The sequence below is a fragment of the Oryctolagus cuniculus genome, chromosome 16 (genome assembly GCF_964237555.1).
Source record: "Oryctolagus cuniculus chromosome 16, mOryCun1.1, whole genome shotgun sequence".
Classification (NCBI taxonomy): Eukaryota; Metazoa; Chordata; class Mammalia; order Lagomorpha; family Leporidae; genus Oryctolagus; species Oryctolagus cuniculus.
In genome coordinates this window covers 65,277,747-65,297,200 of record NC_091447.1, presented here as the reverse complement: position 1 = coordinate 65,297,200, position 19,454 = coordinate 65,277,747, and the positions used below count along the sequence as shown (strand labels likewise).

Genomic DNA, 19,454 nt, shown 5'->3' with positions numbered 1-19,454 from the left:
GCTCTCATTGGCTGGCGTGAGGGGCGCAATGGAACGGGTTCTCGGTGGCGGTGAGTGCAGCAAAATGGTGTTCCCCCGGCAACATCGGACCGAATCTATGGGTCCTAGCGCGGCGGGGACCTGAGACAATGGAGATGGAAGAAGGAAGCGATGGGTTTGGGAGAGCCCGCGCCTCGGCCGCACCTGCTGGGAAGACGCCTGCTGGCTGCCCCCAGGACGCTGCGGCCTCTCTCCCTGCCCCAACGCTGTCTCACCTGCGGCTGCGAGGAACCCCTCCCCTAAGCCCGGCTCCAAGGCCCCCTCCTCCAGGAAGACTTCTGGAGCCCCCCATCCCCGCATCACCTTCGCTTCCCCCCCCCGCCCAGCCCTCCCTGGCCCCGGTTCGGACCCAGGTCTGCACCTGCTCAGAGCCAGGTGTCCATTCTCTCCCTGGCTCCTGACAGCTGGGGTGGGGGTGGGGGGTGGGGGGAGTAACTTTCAGGTTAACCCAGGGCGAAGCCGCGCGCCCAGGGTGGGATTCGAGGCTTGAGGGCGGGGACCCCCTCTGGGGCTCCTCCACGCGGCCGATTTTCTGGTTCTTGATCAGAGCCCGGCGGGAGGTGCACCTGTGCCTTGCGGAAAACCTGGACAGGCTGGGGTCCCAGCTCCTTCACGCCGCACCCCGCTCAGCCTTTTTCAAAAACAGGAACGAATGGTGCCTTTCCTCACCTCTGCTTGTATACATCAAGCGCTTACTGTATGCAGGGCATCGAGAACCAGTGCCGGTCCCTGGGCTCTCAATCTAGGGCAGTGGGCCATTGGGGAGCCGGGGGTTGGGTACGGATGGGAGTGTGTGCAAAGGCCCGGGGGCAGGCCCGGCTACACGTAAGGCATTGGCATCCATGCTGTGATGAGTAGGGTTATTGTTACCAGGAATCTGCCCTCCACCCACATCCTGCTGTGGTCACCCCAGATTCCAAACCGCGCCTCCGGACTTCGGACTGAGGCTGGGAGGCGGAGACACCCCCCCGCACCCCTCCCCAAGCCCGCACCTCCAGGCCCTGGGGACGAAATTTGAAGAAGGCATCATAGATCGGTGCGGGCGGGGACGAGCACCGGAGAGCGAAGCGGGCGGGCGAGAACGAAACGCAAGAAAACCACGCGGGCGGGGACTAGAAGCAGCGAGCGCGGCGCGCGGGCTGGGACGAGACCCAGACGGTGACGCGCGCCCGGCCGGTTCGGCTCGGGCGGGGACGAGAAGCGGCGCTCGGGCGGGCGAGGACGGCGGCCGGCGCGGGCGGGCGGGCGCGGCCTTTGTCTCCCTCCTCCTCCTCCTCCTCCCGGCGCTCTCGGCGGCGGCACGGGCCCCATGAGCCCGCCGCCCCCCGGCGCCCGGGCCGCCCGCAGCCCCTGACCCGACCTCGGTGGTCGCCATGGCCGATGCTGTCGGGGGCGCGTCCCCGGAGGGCGAGCGAGGCAAGAGGCCCCCGCCGGAGGGAGAGCCCGCAGCCCCGGCGTCCGGAGTCCTGGGTAGGTGTCCGGCGGCTGCGGGCCCTGGGTGCGCGCAGGGGCCGGATGGACAGCCAGGGGACTTGGGGTGTGTGCGGGGCGGGCCAAGCGTCCCAGGCCCCGTGAGCCAGCACTGCGGCGGCGGCCCGGCGGGTGGGGCTGGGGCGGCGCAGCGGGCGGGGGTCGCAAGCCCGAGCCGAGGAGGACCCCATGGGGGCTGCGGGATCGCTCCCTCGGCGCACGTGACGGAGCCCCACGGCCCCGAGTTCGAGTCCCAGCTCGGTGTTTTTTGGTGACCTTGGGCGCGGGACTCGATGGGGCTTTGGCGCCTCAGTTTCTCCATCTGTGAAATGGGGGCGAGAGCCGCACCCAGCCCCTGCCTTGGTGGGGGGAGGAGGCGGGTTGGGGGAGGGCTCTACGGGTTGTGGTTTGGGGCCTCCAGGGTGAGGAAGTTTGGCACATGAGGGCCTGCGTGGGCGGGGGAGGTGCGCCCGGCTGGACGGCAGGGACACGCGGCGAGGCCGGGCCTGGGTCTCCGAGCGACCCGGCCGCGTCCTGTCCTGCCGCCGCCCTAGATAAACTTTTCGGGAAGCGGCTCCTGCAAGCCGGCCGCTACCTGGTGTCGCACAAGGCGTGGATGAAGACGGTGCCCACGGAGAACTGCGATGTGCTCATGACCTTCCCAGGTACCCCGCCCCCGCCCCGCCTGCCCGGCCTCCCGGAGGGTCAGGCGGCCCCCGGCCCCGGGCCGCTTGGTGGCTGGCGGAAGCCATCGGGTGCCCCTGTGCCCCCCGGCAGACACTACCGACGACCACACGCTGCTGTGGCTGCTGAACCACATCCGCGTGGGGATCCCCGAGCTCATCGTGCAAGTGCGCCATCACCGCCACACGCGCGCCTACGCCTTCTTCGTCACCGCCACCTACGAGAGGCGAGTCCCGCACGCCGGCCTCCCCTGCGCTGCCCCTGCCCCTGCCCCTGCGCCTGCCCTGCACCTGCCCGCCCGCCCTGCGCTCCGCCGCCCCCGCCCCTCCCCGGGAGGCCCCTCCCGGCCGGGCCTCCTCGACCCCCGGGCCGCCCCTGGAGCCCACGCCCGCCCTGCGCTCCCCCGCAGCCTGCTCCGCGGCGCCGACGAGCTGGGGCTGCGCAAGGCCGTGAAGGCCGAGTTCGGCGGGGGCACGCGCGGCTTCTCCTGCGACGAGGACTTCATCTACGAGAACGTGGAGAGCGAGCTGCGCTTCTTCAGCTCGCAGGTGGGCCCGGCCCCGGGGGTCTGGGCCGGGAGGCCGCCCCCCGACCCCCGACCCCGCCCCCAGCTCACGGCCGCTTCTCCCCCCACCCAGGAGCGGCAGAGCATCATCCGCTTCTGGCTGCAGAACCTGCGGGCTAAGCAGGGCGAGGCGTTGCACAACGTGCGCTTCCTGGAAGACCAGCCAATCAGTGAGCGAGGCGGGGCCACAGGCAGCCAATGGGGTGGGGTTCTTAGAAGACAGCCAGCTCCATGGGGGTAGGAGGGCGTGGCCTAGAACCAACCAATCAGGGGTGCAAGGGAGACTGGGACAACCAATGAAATGAAGGGGTCGTGGTCTCAGCCAGGTGGGTGGGGCCTCGCCCCTTGGGAGGCGGGTTCAGGACCACGGACAGCGCTCCCGCGTCCTGTGTGGCCGGAGCCCGGGGCATTTTCCAGGGCCAGGAACCCAAGCCCGACGGCTTTATTTGAAAAGTTCTCCGCTGGGCCCCTGCACCCTTTCTCCCCCCTGGGAAAGGCCTCCGTGGGTTTGACGGCAGGCAGGCAGAAACGGGAAGTGGCGCCCGGGGCGGGTGGGGGCTGACCTGGGCTCCTCCGCCCCTCGCCCCGCAGTCCCCGAGCTGGCTGCCCGCGGGATCATCCAGCAGGTGTTCCCCGTCCACGAACAGCGCATCTTGAACCGCCTCATGAAGTCGTGGGTGCAGGCCGTGTGTGAAAACCAGCCTCTAGGTGCGGCCGGGCTGGGGGCTGGGGGCCGGGGTCAGGGGTCGGGGGGTGAGCAGGGCTCCCAGGAGGCCGGCCAGGCTGACAGGGACCCCCGTCCCCCTGCGTCCTGGGGCAGATGACATCTGTGAGTACTTCGGTGTGAAGATCGCCATGTACTTCGCCTGGCTGGGTTTCTACACGTCCGCCATGGTGTACCCGGCCGTCTTCGGTTCGGTCCTCTACACGTTCACCGAGGCTGACCAGGTACTGGGCAGGGGGCGGGGCACACACCCAATCCCGGCGAGGCTTCTTCCTGGACCAGCCTGGCCGACGGCCGCCCTGTCCCCCCCCCTCCCGCTGCCCCCCACAGACGAGCCGGGATGTGTCCTGCGTGGTCTTCGCTCTTTTCAACGTGATCTGGTCGACGCTGTTCTTAGAGGAGTGGAAGCGGAGAGGGGCGGAGCTGGCCTACAAGTGGGGGACGCTGGACTCGCCCGGGGAAGCCATAGAGGAGCCACGCCCACAGTTCCGGGTCGGTCTGGGTGGGGGGCGCGCGAGGGGCGGGGCGAGGTGGGGAGCAGGGAGAGCGCGATTCTATTGGCGGGCACTGGCTGGGAAGGCTGTGCGAGGCGGGGCCGGGCAGGGGTCAGACGCGGCCCCTGTGGTCTCACGCCGGCCCGGCCCCCTGCCCCCTGCCCCCTGCCAGGGCGTGCGACGCATCAGCCCGGTGACGCACGCAGAGGAGTTCTACTACCCGCCCTGGAAGCGGCTGCTCTTCCAGCTGCTCGTTAGCCTCCCGCTCTGCCTGGCCTGCCTCGCCTCCGTCTTCCTGCTCATGCTGGGCTGCTTCCAGCTGCAGGTGAACCCTGGCCGCCCCCCGACCGCCGCCGCCGCGGCCCAGCCCCACCCAGCCCTGGGCTCCTGCAGCCCTTCCCTCTGCCGCTCGGGGGAGCCACCGACTCAGCCACCCCCTTGCCCCAGCAGGAGCTGGTGCTGAGCCTGAAGGGGCTGCCCCGACTGGCCCGCTTCCTGCCCAAGATCGTGCTGGCCCTGCTGGTCAGCCTGAGCGCCGAGGGCTACAAGAAGCTGGCCATCTGGCTCAACGACATGGGTACGCGCCGCCCCTCCCCGGGGAGGCAGGTTCCCTACGGAACCCCTTTGGGGAACTGGGCGCTGCGGCGGCGGCGGCGGGGAGGCGGGGAGATGGGCGGATCCCTCACGCACCCCCTCGGCCCCTTAGAGAATTACCGGCTAGAGAGCGCCTACGAGAAGCACCTCATCATCAAGATTGTCCTGGTGAGTGGGCAGGGGGCAGGTGCACGGGCGGGGGGGGGGCTCTGGAGGGGGCGGGGCGCGCAGGTCCGGCGAGGCGACCCCCCCCTCCTGCCTCTTTCCTGCAGTTCCAGTTTGTCAACTCCTATCTGAGCCTCTTCTACATCGGCTTCTACCTCAAGGACATGGAACGCCTGAAAGAGGTGGGGTTCCCGGCGGCCAGCGGGGGGCGGCCCTGGCGCTAGGGCTCCACGGGCTCTCAGCCCCTCCCCCCTCCTCCATCCTTCTCGCCTCTCTGTCTGTCCGTGCGTCCTCCCATCTGTCCGTCCACCTGTCCGTCGGTCGCTCCACAGCTCCCGCTCCTCCGTTCCGCCTGCTCCTCCTCCTGCTCACGGCGCGGGGCAAAGTACGGGCAGGTGGCAGCCTGCGGGCCCCGCCCCCCGGGGTGGGCAGTGCAGTGCGGCTTGTGCTGGGGGCGCAGCTGGGTGCAGATGGGGCCCCGCGCGGCCGGCAGGTGCTAAGTGAGCCCGTGGCAGGGGCGGGGGGCGGGGAAATGCCCCCTGCCCGCCTGGGCTGGCCGCGCTCCGAGCACGTGCAAGGTGGCCAGCGGCTGAGCCACCGGGGGCCTCCGTGTCCTGGGTACCGCAGGCGGCCGGCAGGGGGCGTGCCCGGGCACGTGGCGGCGGTGGCGCCCGGCCCGGTGCCCGGAGCCCTGCCTGCCCTCCACGTGGCTTCTCTCTCCCCCTCCCCGCCCCCAGATGCTGGCCACGCTCTTGATCACCCGCCAGTTCCTTCAGAACGTGCGCGAAGTCCTGCAGCCGCACCTGTACCGGCGGCTGGGCCGCGGCGAGCTGGGCCTGCGCGCCGTCTGGGAGCTGGCCCGCGCCCTGCTCGGCCTGCTGAGCCTCCGGCGCCCGGCGCCCCGCCGCCTCGAACCCCAGGCCGACGAGGGCGGCGGCGGGGGAGGGCGCAGATGCCCGGGCGGGGGCTGCGGGGCGCCCGAGGAGGAGGAGGAGGCGGCGGCGACGGTGGAGCGGCGGCCTGCGGGCGAAGGGGGGGAGATGGGGGACGGGCCTCGGGGAGACGAGGAGGAAGAGGAGGAGGAGGAAGAGGAGGAGGAAGAGGAGGAGGAGGAGGAGGAGGGCGAGGAAGGTGGCCTCCTGGACTGCGGGCTCCGGCTGAAGAAAGTCAGCTTTGCCGAACGCGGCGCCGGGCGGCGGCGGCCTGGGCCAGGCCCGGAGGCCTTCCTGGAGGAGGGGAGCCCCACCCTGGTGGAGAAGGGGCTGGAGCCCGGCGTGTTCACGCTGGCCGAGGAGGATGATGACGAGGCGGAGGGGGCGCCCAGCAGCCCTGAACGGGAGCCCCCAGCCATCTTGCTTCGCCGGGCCGGGGGCGAGGGGCGCGACCAGGGGCCGGACGGGGGCCCGGACCCGGAGCCTGGCTCGGGCGAGTCGGCGGCGGGGAGGCAGAGGCGGCAGAACCGGTCGTCTTGGATCGACCCGCCCGAGGAGGAGAGCTCGCCCCAGCTCACCCAGGCGGAGCTGGAGAGCTGCATGAAGAAATACGAGGTGGGCGCGGGCGCACAGCCCGGGGGAGGAGCGGGTCCGAGGGAGGAGGCGGGGGGGGGGGCGCACAGTCCGAGGGAGGAGGCGCGGGGCTCACAGCCCGGAGGAGGAGGCTGCAGTCAGAAGGCGGAGGGCGGCCAAGTTGGCAGGGGGTGCCCTGGGTGGTCCCGACAGCCCAGCCCGAGGGCGGAGCGGGCCTGAGGGAGGAGGCGCCCTGAGCCCCGCCCCGCCGCGCCCCGCCCCGCCGCCAGGACACCTTCCAGGACTACCAGGAGATGTTCGTGCAGTTCGGCTACGTCGTGCTCTTCTCGTCCGCCTTCCCGCTGGCCGCGCTGTGCGCCCTGGTCAACAACCTCATCGAGATCCGCAGCGACGCCTTCCGGCTGTGCACGGGACTGCAGCGGCCCTTCGGCCAGCGCGTCGAGAGCATCGGCCAGTGGCAGGTGGGCGGTGGCTGGGAGGGGGAGGGGCTCGGGGACCCCCCCACGCACGCCTGAACCTCCCACCTCCCGCAGAAAGTCATGGAGGCCATGGGCGTGCTGGCCATCGTGGTCAACTGCTACCTCATCGGCCAGTGCGGGCAGCTGCAGCGCCTCTTCCCCTGGCTGAGCCCGGAGGCGGCCATCGTGTCCGTGGTGGTGCTTGAGGTAGGCTGGCTGCCCTCCCACGACCACCACCGCCGCCACCACCACCATCCCCTGCCACCGGCGCCGGCGAGCCTCAGGGCACCAAAGGGCGGCCTGGAGCCTGCAGCCTCTTCTCCGTCCCCGCAGCACTTCGCTCTGCTCCTCAAGTACCTCATCCACGTGGCCATCCCCGACATCCCCGGCTGGGTGGCCGAGGAAATGGCCAAACTCGAGTACCAGCGACGGGAAGCCTTCAAGGTGGGCGGGGTGGTGGGCGGGGCGGTGGGCGGGGCTGGCCGGGGCGGGACGGGGCTGCTCAGTGGGGCGGTGATGGGGACAGGTCCCAGGTGATGGGGTGCCCGGGCCCAGGTTCTCAGCGGGAGGTCGAATTGCAGACAGCACAGAATCCTGTGGAAGGAAATTGGTTCTCCGTGTCCACAGGTTTTTATTTTTTTAAATACCCGCTCCCTAAATGAGCGCAGCTCCACCCGGGCTGCGGGTCCGCGGCACTCCCGGCTCCATCTCTGGCTGGCGCACGCTCCTGGGAGGCCACGTTGGCCCGCGGCCACGGACAGAGCTGGTGGCCAGCGAATTCCCAGAAAGCACCGGCCAGAGTCCAGGGATACAGCTGGTGCCTAATAAGCCTTTGGAGCGCTTCCCGCCCCCGCAGGGAGCCCCGAGCGCGCGCGCCCGCTCCCCCAGGTCCCCTCACGGCGGCGCCTCCTGCCCCGCAGAGACACGAGCGCCAGGCCCAGCACCGGTACCAGCAACAGCAGCGGCGGCGGCGCGAGGAGGAGGAACGCCAACGCCACGCCGAGCACCACGCCCGGCGCGAGCGCGAGGCCGGCAGCCGCGAGGAGGCGCGGGCCGAGGGCTCCGGGCTGGACCCCGCCGCCGCCGCCGCCGCCACCGCCGCCGCCGCCGCCTCCGAGAAGTCCTCCGCCAAGGCCAAGGGCAGCGGGCCGGGCGGCCACGGCGCCGAGCGCCCCAAGCGCCCGGGGTCCCTGCTGGCCCCCAACAACGTCATGAAGCTCAAACAGATCATCCCGCTGCAGGGCAAGTTCCTGTCGTCGGCGGCCGCGGCGGCCACGTCCTCGCTGGCGGGCTCCGGCGCTGGCCAGGCCACGCGGCCGCCCCCCGCCCAGTCGCCCACGGGCGGGGACACGCGCCTGCCCGCCTTCCTCAGCTTCAAGTTCCTCAAATCGCCCGAGACGCGGCGAGACCCCGAGCGCAGCCACTCCCCGCCCAAGGCCTTCCACGCCGGCAAGCTCTTCCCCTTTGGGGGCGCCCGGGCGGACGCGGGGGCCAACGGGGCCGGAGGGCAGCAGGCGCGGTCGGAGGGGACCCCAGGCGGCGGCGGCGGCGGCGGCGGCGGCGGCCGGGCGCAGAGGAGTGGGCAGGCGGAGGAGGCCCCGGCGGAGGAGCTGGAAGCCCCGCGGCCCGAGGACGAAGGCTCAGGTCACAAGCTTTAACTCGGGGGCGGGGACGCCGGGCTGGCTTTGGGGGGGTGGGGTGGGGCTGAAAGGGACAGAGACGGCCTGGTCTCTGCACCGATTGGGGAAGTAGGTCCGTGGTGCGTGCGTGGAGTCCCGGTGGAAAAACCTGCTCGGTCTCTCTCTCTCTCTGTCTCTCTGTCTGTCTCTCTCTGTCTCTCTCTCTCTCTTTCTCCGGGCCCCTGGACAGCCTGGAGCCCTGTGCCTGACCCTCCTCACCGCCCCCTCCTCCCACTCCGGGAGGGATCCCCAAAACCCAGCCTCAGCCCCCTCCCAGGGTGCCAGGAGAGGTGAGGGGGCCCCATCAGACCCCACACCCAGCTCACTCTGGGGGGACTCGACCCCCGCCCCCCAGGCCTCTATGCAAACCCCTCCCCCCTGCAGCCCAGAGGCATTCCTGGAAGAGGAGGCTGTGGCCGCCCAGCCAGGGAGCCCACCGGGCGACTCAGAGACAGGCCCCTGGCCCCAACCTCAGCCCAGGGCGCCCCAGAGGGCAACCAGGGCCAGGCACGTAGGTCAGAAGCGGGAGGGACTTCCTCAACCTCCCGCCCTGCGCTCCCGGGGCTGGGAGGGGCCAGTGCCCAGGGGCTGCCCCGAAGACCCCTCCCCACCCCTCCCTGCCCGCCCCGGTCTCTGATCAGAAGCAATAAGGCCTTCCATGTGCCTGCAGGGCCGGGAGGGGGCGCGGGCAGGGCGGCCAGCCCGGCGGGGGGCGGCAGCCTCCCCGGAACGGCCCCTCTCGCCTCCGCAGGGACAGCGCTGGCCCCTGCCCTGCGCGCCCGCCGCAGCCGGAGCCCCGCGCAGCCGCCGCCGCCAGTGCCGCTGCCCCGGCCCCCGACGCCGCCCGCCGGCTGCTGGCAGTGGGACGGGCCGTGGGGCTGCGGGGGCGAGGGCGCCGCCTCCCGCCCGGCCCCGCCGGCCGCCGAGTGCCCGCCCTGCGTCCTGGCCGGGCCCCCGCCGGCCCCGCAGCCCCTGCCGGGGGACGCCAGCTTCTACAGCCTCCCGCCCCCGCCGCCGCTGCCGCCGCCGCCGCCCACCTCGGAGCCCCCCGCGTCCCCGGCGCCCTCGCCCAGCCCCAGCCCCAGCCCCCAAGCCGTGTGCTGGCCCAGCGGCTGGCATTAGCTCGGCCGGCCGCCGCCCTCTCTCCTGTCAGATGCAGCAGCGGACACTGAAGGCGGCGGCGGGAAGACGCGCCTGGCCGCGGCCCCCAGGACAGCCCCAGCATTGGCCGAGCCCTCCCCGGGCTGTGGGGAGGGGGAGGCAGGGGCGCCCGCCCCCCCCATCTGCCGTTTCCTTTAAGACCAGGAGGTGGGGGAGGGGGAGACCAAAGGCGACCCCTCCCCCAAACACCAATAGGAAAACACACTGACAAAGAATAGGCGGTTATTTATTTGTTTTTAATTTATTTTGTCATATTTTTGTAAAACGGCAGAAATGCAATAAAAAGTCTATTTCAACAGTGCCGGAGGTTGGAGCAGTGGAAAGCGGGCTTGGGGGCGCCCCCGCCGCTGGCCTCTGGTGGCCCAGACCTGGGGCTTCCTGGGGCCCCAAAGCCTCAGTGGGGGAGGAGCTGCAGGGCCCCCGGCCTCCGCTTGGGGCGCCCGAGACAAAGGAAGAGACGGACGGCGGTGACAGAGGCGGGGCGGCCCGCGGCGGCTGCCCGGTGAGGGGGCTGCACAGGAAGGAGGTGGGAGTGTGGAACCCACCCCCACGCCGGCAGTCCCCAGAGCCGCCATCCTGAGGACAACAAGGGGCAGACGGGACGGGCCACGGCTGGGCTGTGTGGCCCGGGACAGAACCTGGTGCCGGCGGAGGAGAGGCCGGGGCGGGGCGGGCGGGGACTTGAGAGGGCCCCGGGTGAGCTGGAGGCCACCCCGGCGGCCTGTGAAGAACGTCGAGGGGGGGGGAGGAGACCCCTCACCCTGGCTGCGTGTGTCCGTGCCGGCCAGGGACACGACAGAGCCTCGGGTGCCGGGGTGGTGGGGGCCACAGCCGTGAGACTCTCACCTGGCTGGACCGAGGCAGGATGGGGAGAAGTGGCCGGCAGGCACCGGTGGCCCAGCTGTGGGCAGACCACGGGGCCAGGAGCTTCCTCAAAGGGGGGCTGGGGGCCCAGGCCCCCTGCGGAAGGACAAGGGCGAGGGCAGGGCTGCCACCTGCTCCCCCTCTGCCCCGTGCCCGCATCCCATGGCCTGTGAGCCCCGGGGCCCTCAGCCGACCCCCTGCCCTGTGACCACAGGGTCCCTGCCACACGCCGTGGCCAATGCTGCCGCCACCGCCGCGGGGGGAGAAGCCGGCCAGGGCAGGGGCCCGCAGAGGGGTCATCTGGGGCGGGACCCTCCCAAATCCACAGCTATGGAAACCAGGTTCAGGGCCACAGACCTGCCCAAGCCCCCGACAGCCCGGGCCCTCCGCTCCCTGGGCGGCCACGGGGCAGCCACACCACCACCGCCGTGGCTGGGGCTCCACGCCGGGCACTGTCTGGGGGACACCGGAGCGAGGCAGAGGGGCGGGCCCACGCCGCTCTTGGCCTGGACGGCGGCCGCGCAGGCGCACGGAGGGGTCCTCGTCCTCTCGGGGGGCGGCGCTCCGCGGCTCCGTCGTCCGGGGTGGGGGTGGGACGCCGAGGCGTGCGCAGCAAAGACGCCCGGGCGAGTAGCAAACATCCTTTTATTGGGGTGGACACGGAGCACGCACGAGTCCATGATAAAATGACTTAAGAATCCGGAGGGGCCGACTTCGCCCCGCGCGCGCGCATGCTCAGAGTGAGGTCTGGGCACCGTCCCAGCGGGGGTCGGGGGGGGCCCCCGGCCCGGCGGGCGGGAGGGGGGAGGAGGCTGCTCAGATGTCCAGGGGGCACCGCGTCCCCCAGCCCGGCCTCCAGGCCCCCGCCGAGCCCCCGGCCTGCTCTCCGGTTCTCCGGGTGGGGAAGCGGGGTGGGCGGGGCGGGGGGCGGGGACAGTTGTCTGGAAGAAGCATCTACCGACATCACACTACCGGGTCTCACGGCCCCTTTAACCAACGCTCCATACCGTACGGGTTACAGCATAAATAAAAACTCAAGGAAAATAAATACATCAGCTCCTATGAGGTTGGAAGGGGTGCGGGCGGCGGGCGGGGGTGGGCGCGGGCGCGGGCGGGAGGCCGGGGAGCAGCGGGGCGGGGCCACGCCCTAAGTGTCCTCGTGCATGTCCGGGCTGTCGGTCCGCGCCACCTTGCGGGGCGGCGCCGAGCTCTCGCCCTCCAGCTCCACCTGCTCCTGGTCTCTCTTCTTGGCGGCGTTCTGCGGGGTTGGGACAGGGGGCTGAGCCGCGGCTGCGGGGGTCCCTCCCGGGGCGCGGGGGGCAGGGGCACAGGACAGTGGGCAGGTGTGGGGCTGGCACGTGGGAGGGGTCGCTCCGGCCTGGGGTTCCCCTTCCAGCCTGGCCCATTCCCCATGCTCACGGCCAAGGGCAGAAGCAGAGAGACCCCCATGCGGACCATGAGAGATTTTAATTAAAAAGGGGGACGGGGAGGGGTCTCTGGACTGCGATCACCCCTCTGCCGCTGCCTGCGGCTCTAACCGCGCGCACGCTTCATCAAAATTCTCGGCCACCACCATCAAGTCCACCTCATGCCCCGGCCAGGGTGTGGTGCCCCCCCCCCCCCCGCACTCCTACTCAGCCCTCAAAGCCCCGCCCCGCCCCGCCCCGCGGGCTCACCTTTTTGTCCCATTGCTGATGCAGGTAGCGGAGGAGGATGTTGGTCTTTTCTGTTACAATGACTGCGGAGGGAAGACGGAGCAGCCTCAGGGCCGGCGCAGGGGTCGCCCTGGCTGCGTGGCCCGGCCCCACCCGGCTGGACTTCAGGGACTGGGGCGCGGGCGGAGTCAGCACCCCCAACCCAGGATGCCGCCGCTAGCTGGGACCCCAAAGGCCACACACGCGGGATCCCTGCTTCCCCGGGGCCCAGCGCTACCTGCAGGCGGGGCAGTGGCCCCGCACGCACGCAAGCAGGCGCAGACGCGCACCAGGAGCTCGCGGGTCGGCTCCGCAGGCCTGGGCTCCGCCTCCCTCAGGTCCTCCCAGCCCCTGTGTGTGTGTCCTGGCTGAGACCGCCCACGTGGACCACAGGGGCCGGCGGGGGCCGGGCAACCTGACCCAAGCGCAAGGGGGCAGGACCAGCTCATGATACCCGCGCGGGGGGGGCTCAGGGGGCGCCCAGGGCGTGCCAGCTTTCCGCGGCTCCCACGGGCAGGCACGCGCCGAGCCCCAGAGCGGCGCGCCGAGCCCCAGAGCGGAGCCCCAGAGCGGCGGGCTCCTCCCCGCTGAGCCCGCAGGGGGTGAGCGGAGGACGCGACCCCAGCCCAGTCTCTGGCGCGGGCTACTTACTCTGTTCGGAGGGGTACTCGCGAGTGGGCAGGTAGACTGAGGGACGTCGGTTCTGCGGAGGGGTGGGGCGGGGAGAGTCAGGGGCGCGGGCCCTCGCCCCAGCACCCACCCTTCCACGCCCGCGGGGAAGCCGAGCGGCGCCCCGCACCTCCCCGGGCCCCCGGGGAACGCGCGCGCTCACCGAGGCTTTGCACACGGAGTCGGCATGAAATCGACTAAAGTTGCTTTTGTTGTACACAGGCAATCCTTTCAAAAAATCTGCCTGGAAGACACCGAGGGGGCGGGTGAGGGCGCAGCCAGTGGCCGCCGCGCGGGGTCCCCCTCGGCGAGCGGGGTTGGCGGTGGGCCCTGTCCTCCGCCCCCCAGCCCCGTCCAAACCTCTCAGAGCGGCGGGAGCCGGCACCCAGAGGCTCAGGTTGAAGGGACGGCGGGGCGGGGAGTCAGCCCGGCCCTCCCGCAGCCCGCGAGGCGCACGCGCACGCGCAGCTGCTCCCCTGGGCGCTGTGCACCGTAACCCACTAAGTGCGCCCGGGACGCAGGGCACTGGCGCATTCCGGCTGAGCCACCTGGGAGAGCCTGGGGAGCCCCAGAACCCCGAGCTGGATCATTGGTAGCCCCAGCCTTTTGTTTTGTTTTTAAAAGGAAACTTTTCTTTTTTTTTTTTTTTTTTTTTTTATTTTTTTTGGACAGGCAGAGTGGACAGTGAGAGAGAGAGACAGAGAGAAAGGTCTTCCTTTGCCGTTGGTTCACCCTCCAATGGCTGCCGCGGCCAGCGCGCTGCGGCCGGCGCACCGCGCTGATCCGGTGGCAGGAGCCAGGAGCCAGGTGCTTTTCCTGGTCTCCCATGGGGTGCAGGGCCCAAGCACCTGGGCCATCCTCCACTGCACTCCCTGGCCACAGCAGAGGGCTGGCCTGGAAGAGGGGCAACCGGGACAGAATCCGGCGCCCCGACCGGGACTAGAACCCGGTGTGCCGGCGCCGCTAGGCAGAGGATTAGCCTAGTGAGCCGCAGCGCCGGCCAGGAAACTTTTCTTAAGACAGAGAGAGAGGCAGAGAGACGGGGAGAGAAGGGGAGGGGGGGAGGGAAAGGGAGGGCAGGAGAGGGAGGGAGGGGAGAGAGAGGGAGGTTGTCCATCCGCTGGTTCACTCCCCAAATGCCCACAGCAGCCAGGGCTGCCGAAGCCAGGAGCCAGGAGCTCCATCCGGGTCTCCCACGCGGGTGCAGGGCCCAAGGACCTGGGCCGTCCTCCACTGCTCTCCCAGGCCACAGCAGAGAGCGGGATGGGAGGTGGAGCAGCCGGGACTTGAACCCGCGCCCACATGGGATGTGCACTGCAGCGCTGGCTCCCGGCCCCAGGCTTTTAAAGCTGACTCAGCTTTTCAGCAACGCTGTGTGGACTGGAGGGCCCCCACACGTGCCAGCCAGCCCCCTGCCGGGGGTGGGGTGCGGGGCCCACATGTGAATCGCTGACCCTCAGAACGGCCTTCCGGGCCCTGACCCTATCCCTCGGGCCTGTGCCGGGACGATGCCTCCTCCTGTCTTCTCTCCCGACCCCACACGCGGCAGATGGACAAGGGGTCTGGGGCGGGGTCAGCCAGCGCCCTGGACGCCCGCCCACAGGTTCAAGTCCCGGCTGCTCCAGTCCTGACCCGGCCCCCTGCACACGTGCACCCTGGGAAGCAACGGCTGTTGCTCACACGCCTGGGCCCTGCCACCCCCACGGGAGACCCAGGCCGAGCTCCTGGGCTCCCGGCGTCGCCGGCTGCGAGCATCTGGGGCAAAGCCCTGGGAAGAGCTGCATCACTCTGCTTTTCAAAACAGGAAATGGTAGAAAACGACAGCGGCGCAGCGTAAAGCCGCCACCTGCGGTGCCTGCATCCCATGGGGCGCCTGTTCGAGTCCTGGCTGCTCCTTCTGACCCAGCTCTCTGCTGTGGCCTGGGAAGGCAGTGGAGGATGGCCCGAGTCCTCGGGCCCTGCACCCGCGTGGGAGACCTGGAAGAGGCTCCTGGCTTCGGATCGGCACAGCTCTGGCCGTTGCAGCCAATTGGGGAGTGAACCAGCGGATGGAAGACCTCTTTCCCTCTCTCTGTTTTTGTAGCTCTGCCATTCAAATAAATCTTAAAATCAATCAATCAACAGACTCCAGGGCACAGCGGCACCTGTCTCCAGTGAGAACAGTGAGGAAGCCACTGGAACCCCTCCCACCTCTCGCACACGCTCTCCCCTGCCTAAGGACCACGGGCTGGAGCCCCCAGGCCCCCGGCACCCTCTGGGCTTGGCTGGGGCAGCAGGATCCCTCCTCCCCAAGGCCCAAGCCCTCTCTGCAGGGTCCCAGGCCAGCCCAGGGAGCTGAATGTCACCGGGCAGGCGCCCCCTCCCCCACAGGGGGTGCCCTCACATCCGGGTGACCCAGAGCTCCGCCCCAGTCCTGGACCCTGGGACCAGCCTCACCCATTAAGCAAGGTTTTCTTTGAAAATTAAAGACGTATTTATCGATTCGACAGGCAGAGAGAGACAGGTCTCCCATCCGTTCCGTCACTCCCCCAGTGGCTACACTGGCAGGGGCTGGGCCGGGCTGAAGCCAAGAGCCAGGAGCTCCATCCGGGTCTCCCACCTGGGCGGCAGTGGCCCCAACCCGCGTCCTCCGCTGCTTTCCCAGGCCACCAGTGGGGAGCTGGATTCGGATCCGGATCCAGCGGTGTGCATTTGGCACCGGGGAGCTGGGGCGAGCATGGGGCACACGGGCAGGGACCAGGCGCTTGGCCCGCGGCTTACAGGTGCCTGGGTTCAGTTCCTGGCTCTACCCCGGCCTCCTGCCAGGGGGCGACCCCGGGAGGCGGTGGGGACCCAGCACGGGCTCTGGGCCCCGCCCCCACCCACCTGACAGGGCCAGGTGCATCCTGGCCCCGCCCCCAGCCACCGCAGCTGGGACAGGGGGGCCTTGCAGACCCTGTGTGGGGCCTGGGGCTGTGCGGGGGCAGCGACCTGGCCAGTGTGAGGCCTGCAGGGTGAGAAGGGGGCCTGTCGCTCCTCTGCTGCTCCCCCTCCGTCCCCTGCCACACCCACCTCAGCGCCCCCCCCTGCTTCTCCCCAGCACCCGGGCGCGTCCCCTCGCCCCCCTCACGGGACTGGCACCTCGCAGGGGATGGACAGCCTCGCGGCGAGAGATGCAGGGCCCCAGAGCTGGCTGGGCACCTCCCAGCCACCTCCCCACGACCCACGGAGTCCGCGCGGCCGGGGAAGGGGCTGCGCCCAGGAGCAGCCGTTGGCACCAGAGCGTTTGTGCTGAGCGCAGGAAGCACCTAGGACGGCCTCACAGAGCACGGGGCGAAAGCCCCCCGCCACCGCACGTGGCCGGCCACAGCTGCTGCCCAAAGCTGCCCCTCCACGCCGGCTAGGGGCGACGCTCACAGAAGGGTGTTCCAGGCAGCGAGTGCAAAGGCCCTCGGGAGTTAGGAAGCGCAAGCAAGGCGTGCAGGGGGGCGGGGGGGTGCTGAGGTCACACAGGTGGGCAGGGGCCGTCAGGGGAGGGGTCCCGGGGCTGGGGGAGGCTGGGCGGAACGAGGCCTTAGCGCCCCAGAGTGGTAGACGGTGCATTGCAGCCGGAGCCGAGAAAAATCCGGAAGCCAGGGGGCCCGCCTTCGCCCACCCCCTCCCCCCCCCCGGCCTGGGGGCTGGGGGCTGGGGGCTGAGACTCTGGGATGGGGGCTCGCGAGGGTGGCAGCGGCGGGGCTGGGCAGGGGCTGGGCCGCCGCCCCCGCTTTCTCCAAGAACCTCCGGCCCCCAAGAACGGAGCCGGCGGGAGAGGGGACAGCGGGCCGGGCGTGTCACCAGCCCCCGCGCCCCCTCCCCAGAGCTCCCCGCGACGTCAGCGCGCTCGATTGTCACGAAGGGTCACAGCCCGGGGAGCCCGGCGGGGGCGGGGCGGGGGTCGGGGACCCCGGGGCCGCAGCCGGCCGGCGGCGATGTCGCACTTCCTCCGGCGACAAAGCACCGCATGGAGCGCCGCAGACCCCTCCCCCGCCCCGGCGCCCAGGCCGGCCTCCCGACCCCTGCAGAACCGCAGCGGGCTGCGGGGAGGCGGGCGCGCCGACGGCCGGGCCGGGCCTGGGGGTCTCGGGGGACCCCCTTCCCACCCCCAGGCGGTTTCCGGGGGGCAAAGGCGACCCGGAAATGATTGAGTTGTCAGGGCCTGGAAGCCCAGATGGGGTCACGGGTTGGGAGAGGGAGCTGGGGCGGGGTCCGAGGATCGAGGGTCACAGGTCAGAGGGAGGGGCGGGGCCGGGCCGGAGGGGCCGGGGCCGGGCGGTGGGGGGCCTCGGGGGATGCGCGAGGTGGGTGGGCCCGCGGCACCATTTTGTCGGGCGGGGAGGGAATTCGGGCCCAGCGGCCGTCCTCACCATCTTCCGTCTCCTCCGTCGCCGCCCCGGCCGCCGCCGCCGCCGCCGCCACCACCGCCGCCGCCACAGCCGCCGTCTTCGCCGCCGCCGCACAGTAACTTCCAGCCACGGCACAGCTCACACTGATGGCGCCACCGCCGCCCGTCATTGGCCCACGCCCCGGCCCCGCCCCTCTGGTGTAGGGCCCCCGCGCGTTACCATTGGCTAGATCCGGCAGCATCGCGCGCCTATTGGCCACCACGCCTCCTCCCTTGATGATCAAGTTAGGCTGAGACGGCAAAACCCCGCCCGGGACTGAGAAGCAAAGGGAAGCGATATCCGGAAGTGGGCGGGGGGCGCCGCAACGCCTCCTGGGAGTTGTAGTTCGCCGCCGTCGGGCGCCTGGGCAGCTGTAGTTCTCGACGCCGGGAGGTCTGCTGGTGTCCACTAAAGTGGATTGCGCGGTTTCCACGGCAGCCCCCTCCCCCAGGTCCTAACCCTGGAATTCAGGACACCCAGTGGGTGTGACACCCTAGAATTGACATCTCAGGCTCAGCTCGAGCACCTGTGGGTCGCCCCTAGGATTCAGCCCCAGACTCAGGCCCCTCTGGGCTCCTCAGCCTCCCTGTGTCCTGACCTCCGGCCCAATCCTCGGTCCCAGACTCTGCCACTTCCTCCAAGAAGCCCTCCCCGACTGCACGCTGCCCAAACCCAAGTCAGATGCCAGCTCTGAGCTGCAGTGTCGCACCTGCCCGAGTGCGAAAGCGCTCCCGACGGCCGCTGCAGGGCCCAGCACGGGAGAAGCAAGAAAGAGCCGGGGAGCCTCGGGGGCTGCAAGGCCAGACCCAGGGGGATCCCAGGGCGGCAGGTGGCGGGTCGGAACCGCCCCCTGCCCCCCACTTTCCCACCAGCCTTCAGCACACAAGACAAGCGGCAGCGGCGACACGGAGGAGTCGTTTAATGGTGTTCGGAGCGGGCGGCACCTGTCGTGTCCGACCCCTTATCTGGTGCCTGGGATCCGCTTCGAGATGACACGGTGGGGGGCGGGCGGGGGTCGTGCGTGGCCAGGGCCGTTCTGGGTGCAGGGGGTCGCAGTCTGGGGAGCCCCCCGCACGAACGCAGTCTGAGGAGGCCCCCGCACGCCCGTGGTCTGCGCAGCCCCCCACACGCCTGCGGTCTGGGGGAGCCCTCGCCGTCCTCAGTGGCTCAGCGACCGGCGCCCCTTGAGCATGCGCCGCAGCACCACCTGCACGCCGGCCGCCGAGCTCAGCCGCCGCACCCAGCCGTGCTTGTGCTTCCGCTTCAGGTTGCTCGGCTGGTACTCGTTCCCGCGCGTCCGGCCCCGCGCCTGCGGCGGCCCGAGCAGCCCCCACCAGGCCCGAGGCTGGAGCCACCTGCGGGAGAGGTCAGAGGGCGCGCTGAAGGACCCCGCGCAAAAGCCGCCGCGCCCGCCCCGGCGCCCGGGCCCGCTCCCCCGGCGGCTCACCTGCCGCCCAGCGCGGCCGCCGACCTCCCAGCGGGGCCCACGAGGGACCCGAGCAAGACAGCCATGTTCAGTCGCCGGTACCAGTCGGTAGCCTGGAGGCTCCGCCCCCACGCCACGGAGGCTTCTGGGAAGTGTAGTTTCTCCCAAGGCGGAACCTGACTTGCCGCGCGGGCCGCCGGGAGTTGTAGTCCCACGCCTGCGCAGCACAGAGGAGGTGCTCGGTGCGGACCGGCAGGGGGCGCACGCGGCAGCACCGCCTCCGCGAGCGTGGGCGTGCAAGGCCTCACGCTGGGAGTTGTAGTCCTTTCCCAGGTCGGCCAGCAGGGGGTGCCCCGCCGGGAGGCGGGCAGATGGCACGCAGCTGGCTGGCAGCTCGGGTCCGGCCGCAGCCAAGTCCCCGCCCCTCGGCGGCGAGCCCGGGAGCCCTCCGTGGGCAGCCGTCTGGGCGTCCTTGGCCAGTGCCTGCGCCTCGCTGCATTAGGATGTGCGTGCCCGCCTCCCTCCCAGGTCCCTGGCCCGGGAGGTGGCTGGCTCTGCAGTTCAGGGACCCCAGGCCAGGCGGCGGCGGATGGGGGCTCCGGGGCTGAGGTCCCGCATTGCCCTAGCAAGGGGAGCCGGTGGGTGGGGACTGTTTGCTGAATGCATAAATTATGCAGTCGCTAGGAAGAGTGGGTGGCTGGGCCTGCTCTGGCCTGGGCAGCCAGTTCCAGCGGTTAACCCCTTGTCCTCCAGACGCCACCCCACAGCTCCCGGAACAGGTTGAGCGCTTGCAGCGTGCAAGGCAGCGTGCCCCAGCCCCACAGCAAACTCATGGAAGA

At 70.9% G+C, this 19,454-nt stretch overlaps 3 protein-coding genes across 4 annotated transcripts; 1 reads left to right on the top strand and 2 right to left on the bottom strand.

Annotated features, from left to right (window-relative positions):
• Positions 1–535: 535 nt before the first annotated feature.
• ANO8 (anoctamin 8) lies at positions 536–9,860 on the top strand. 2 transcript variants are annotated; one of them, XM_070058947.1, is made up of 18 exons: positions 536–1,509; positions 2,064–2,174; positions 2,287–2,419; positions 2,603–2,741; positions 2,832–2,928; positions 3,350–3,466; positions 3,579–3,706; positions 3,813–3,974; positions 4,149–4,301; positions 4,427–4,553; positions 4,683–4,738; positions 4,843–4,917; positions 5,473–6,282; positions 6,531–6,722; positions 6,795–6,926; positions 7,053–7,163; positions 7,640–8,363; positions 9,150–9,860. In XM_070058947.1, the coding sequence occupies exons 1-18, from the start codon at positions 1,413–1,415 to the stop codon at positions 9,518–9,520; spliced, it is 3,735 nt and encodes a 1,244-aa protein (XP_069915048.1). In that variant the 5' UTR covers positions 536–1,412; the 3' UTR covers positions 9,521–9,860. The 2 variants fall into 2 exon arrangements, 1 of the variants encoding a protein (XP_069915048.1); XR_011382886.1 differs by having other exon boundaries at positions 541–1,509; positions 7,640–8,913; positions 9,150–9,286.
• Positions 9,861–11,051: 1,191 nt separating this feature from the next.
• DDA1 (DET1 and DDB1 associated 1) lies at positions 11,052–17,329 on the bottom strand. Its single transcript, XM_070058963.1, has 5 exons — positions 17,172–17,329; positions 12,950–13,030; positions 12,769–12,820; positions 12,100–12,161; positions 11,052–11,681 (listed from the first exon to the last, which is right to left on the bottom strand). The coding sequence occupies exons 1-5, from the start codon at positions 17,172–17,174 to the stop codon at positions 11,571–11,573; spliced, it is 309 nt and encodes a 102-aa protein (XP_069915064.1). The 5' UTR covers positions 17,175–17,329; the 3' UTR covers positions 11,052–11,570.
• A 762-nt stretch (positions 17,330–18,091) lies between these two features.
• On the bottom strand, positions 18,092–18,793 carry MRPL34 (mitochondrial ribosomal protein L34). Its single transcript, XM_070058964.1, has 2 exons — positions 18,637–18,793; positions 18,092–18,544 (listed from the first exon to the last, which is right to left on the bottom strand). The coding sequence occupies exons 1-2, from the start codon at positions 18,699–18,701 to the stop codon at positions 18,349–18,351; spliced, it is 261 nt and encodes an 86-aa protein (XP_069915065.1). The 5' UTR covers positions 18,702–18,793; the 3' UTR covers positions 18,092–18,348.
• Positions 18,794–19,454: the final 661 nt, after the last annotated feature.

What these genes read in the sequence shown, in the direction of transcription:
- MRPL34 (XM_070058964.1), bottom strand. Translation starts at nt 18,701, where the DNA reads ATGGCTGTCTTGCTCGGGTCCCTCGTGGGCCCCGCTGGGAGGTCGGCG. An exon ending in GCGGCCGCGCTGGGCGGCAG is followed by an intron (nt 18,545 to 18,636) that starts GTGAGCCGCCGG and finishes CCTCTCCCGCAG; the next exon opens with GTGGCTCCAGCCTCGGGCCT.
- ANO8 (XM_070058947.1), top strand. Translation starts at nt 1,413, where the DNA reads ATGGCCGATGCTGTCGGGGGCGCGTCCCCGGAGGGCGAGCGAGGCAAG. An exon ending in CCTGGAAGACCAGCCAATCA is followed by an intron (nt 2,929 to 3,349) that starts GTGAGCGAGGCG and finishes CTCGCCCCGCAG; the next exon opens with TCCCCGAGCTGGCTGCCCGC. An exon ending in TGGGCTGCTTCCAGCTGCAG is followed by an intron (nt 4,302 to 4,426) that starts GTGAACCCTGGC and finishes TTGCCCCAGCAG; the next exon opens with GAGCTGGTGCTGAGCCTGAA.
- DDA1 (XM_070058963.1), bottom strand. An exon ending in ACTCCGTGTGCAAAGCCTCG is followed by an intron (nt 12,821 to 12,949) that starts GTGAGCGCGCGC and finishes ACCCCTCCGCAG; the next exon opens with AACCGACGTCCCTCAGTCTA. An exon ending in CGAGTACCCCTCCGAACAGA is followed by an intron (nt 12,162 to 12,768) that starts GTAAGTAGCCCG and finishes TTCCCTCCGCAG; the next exon opens with TCATTGTAACAGAAAAGACC.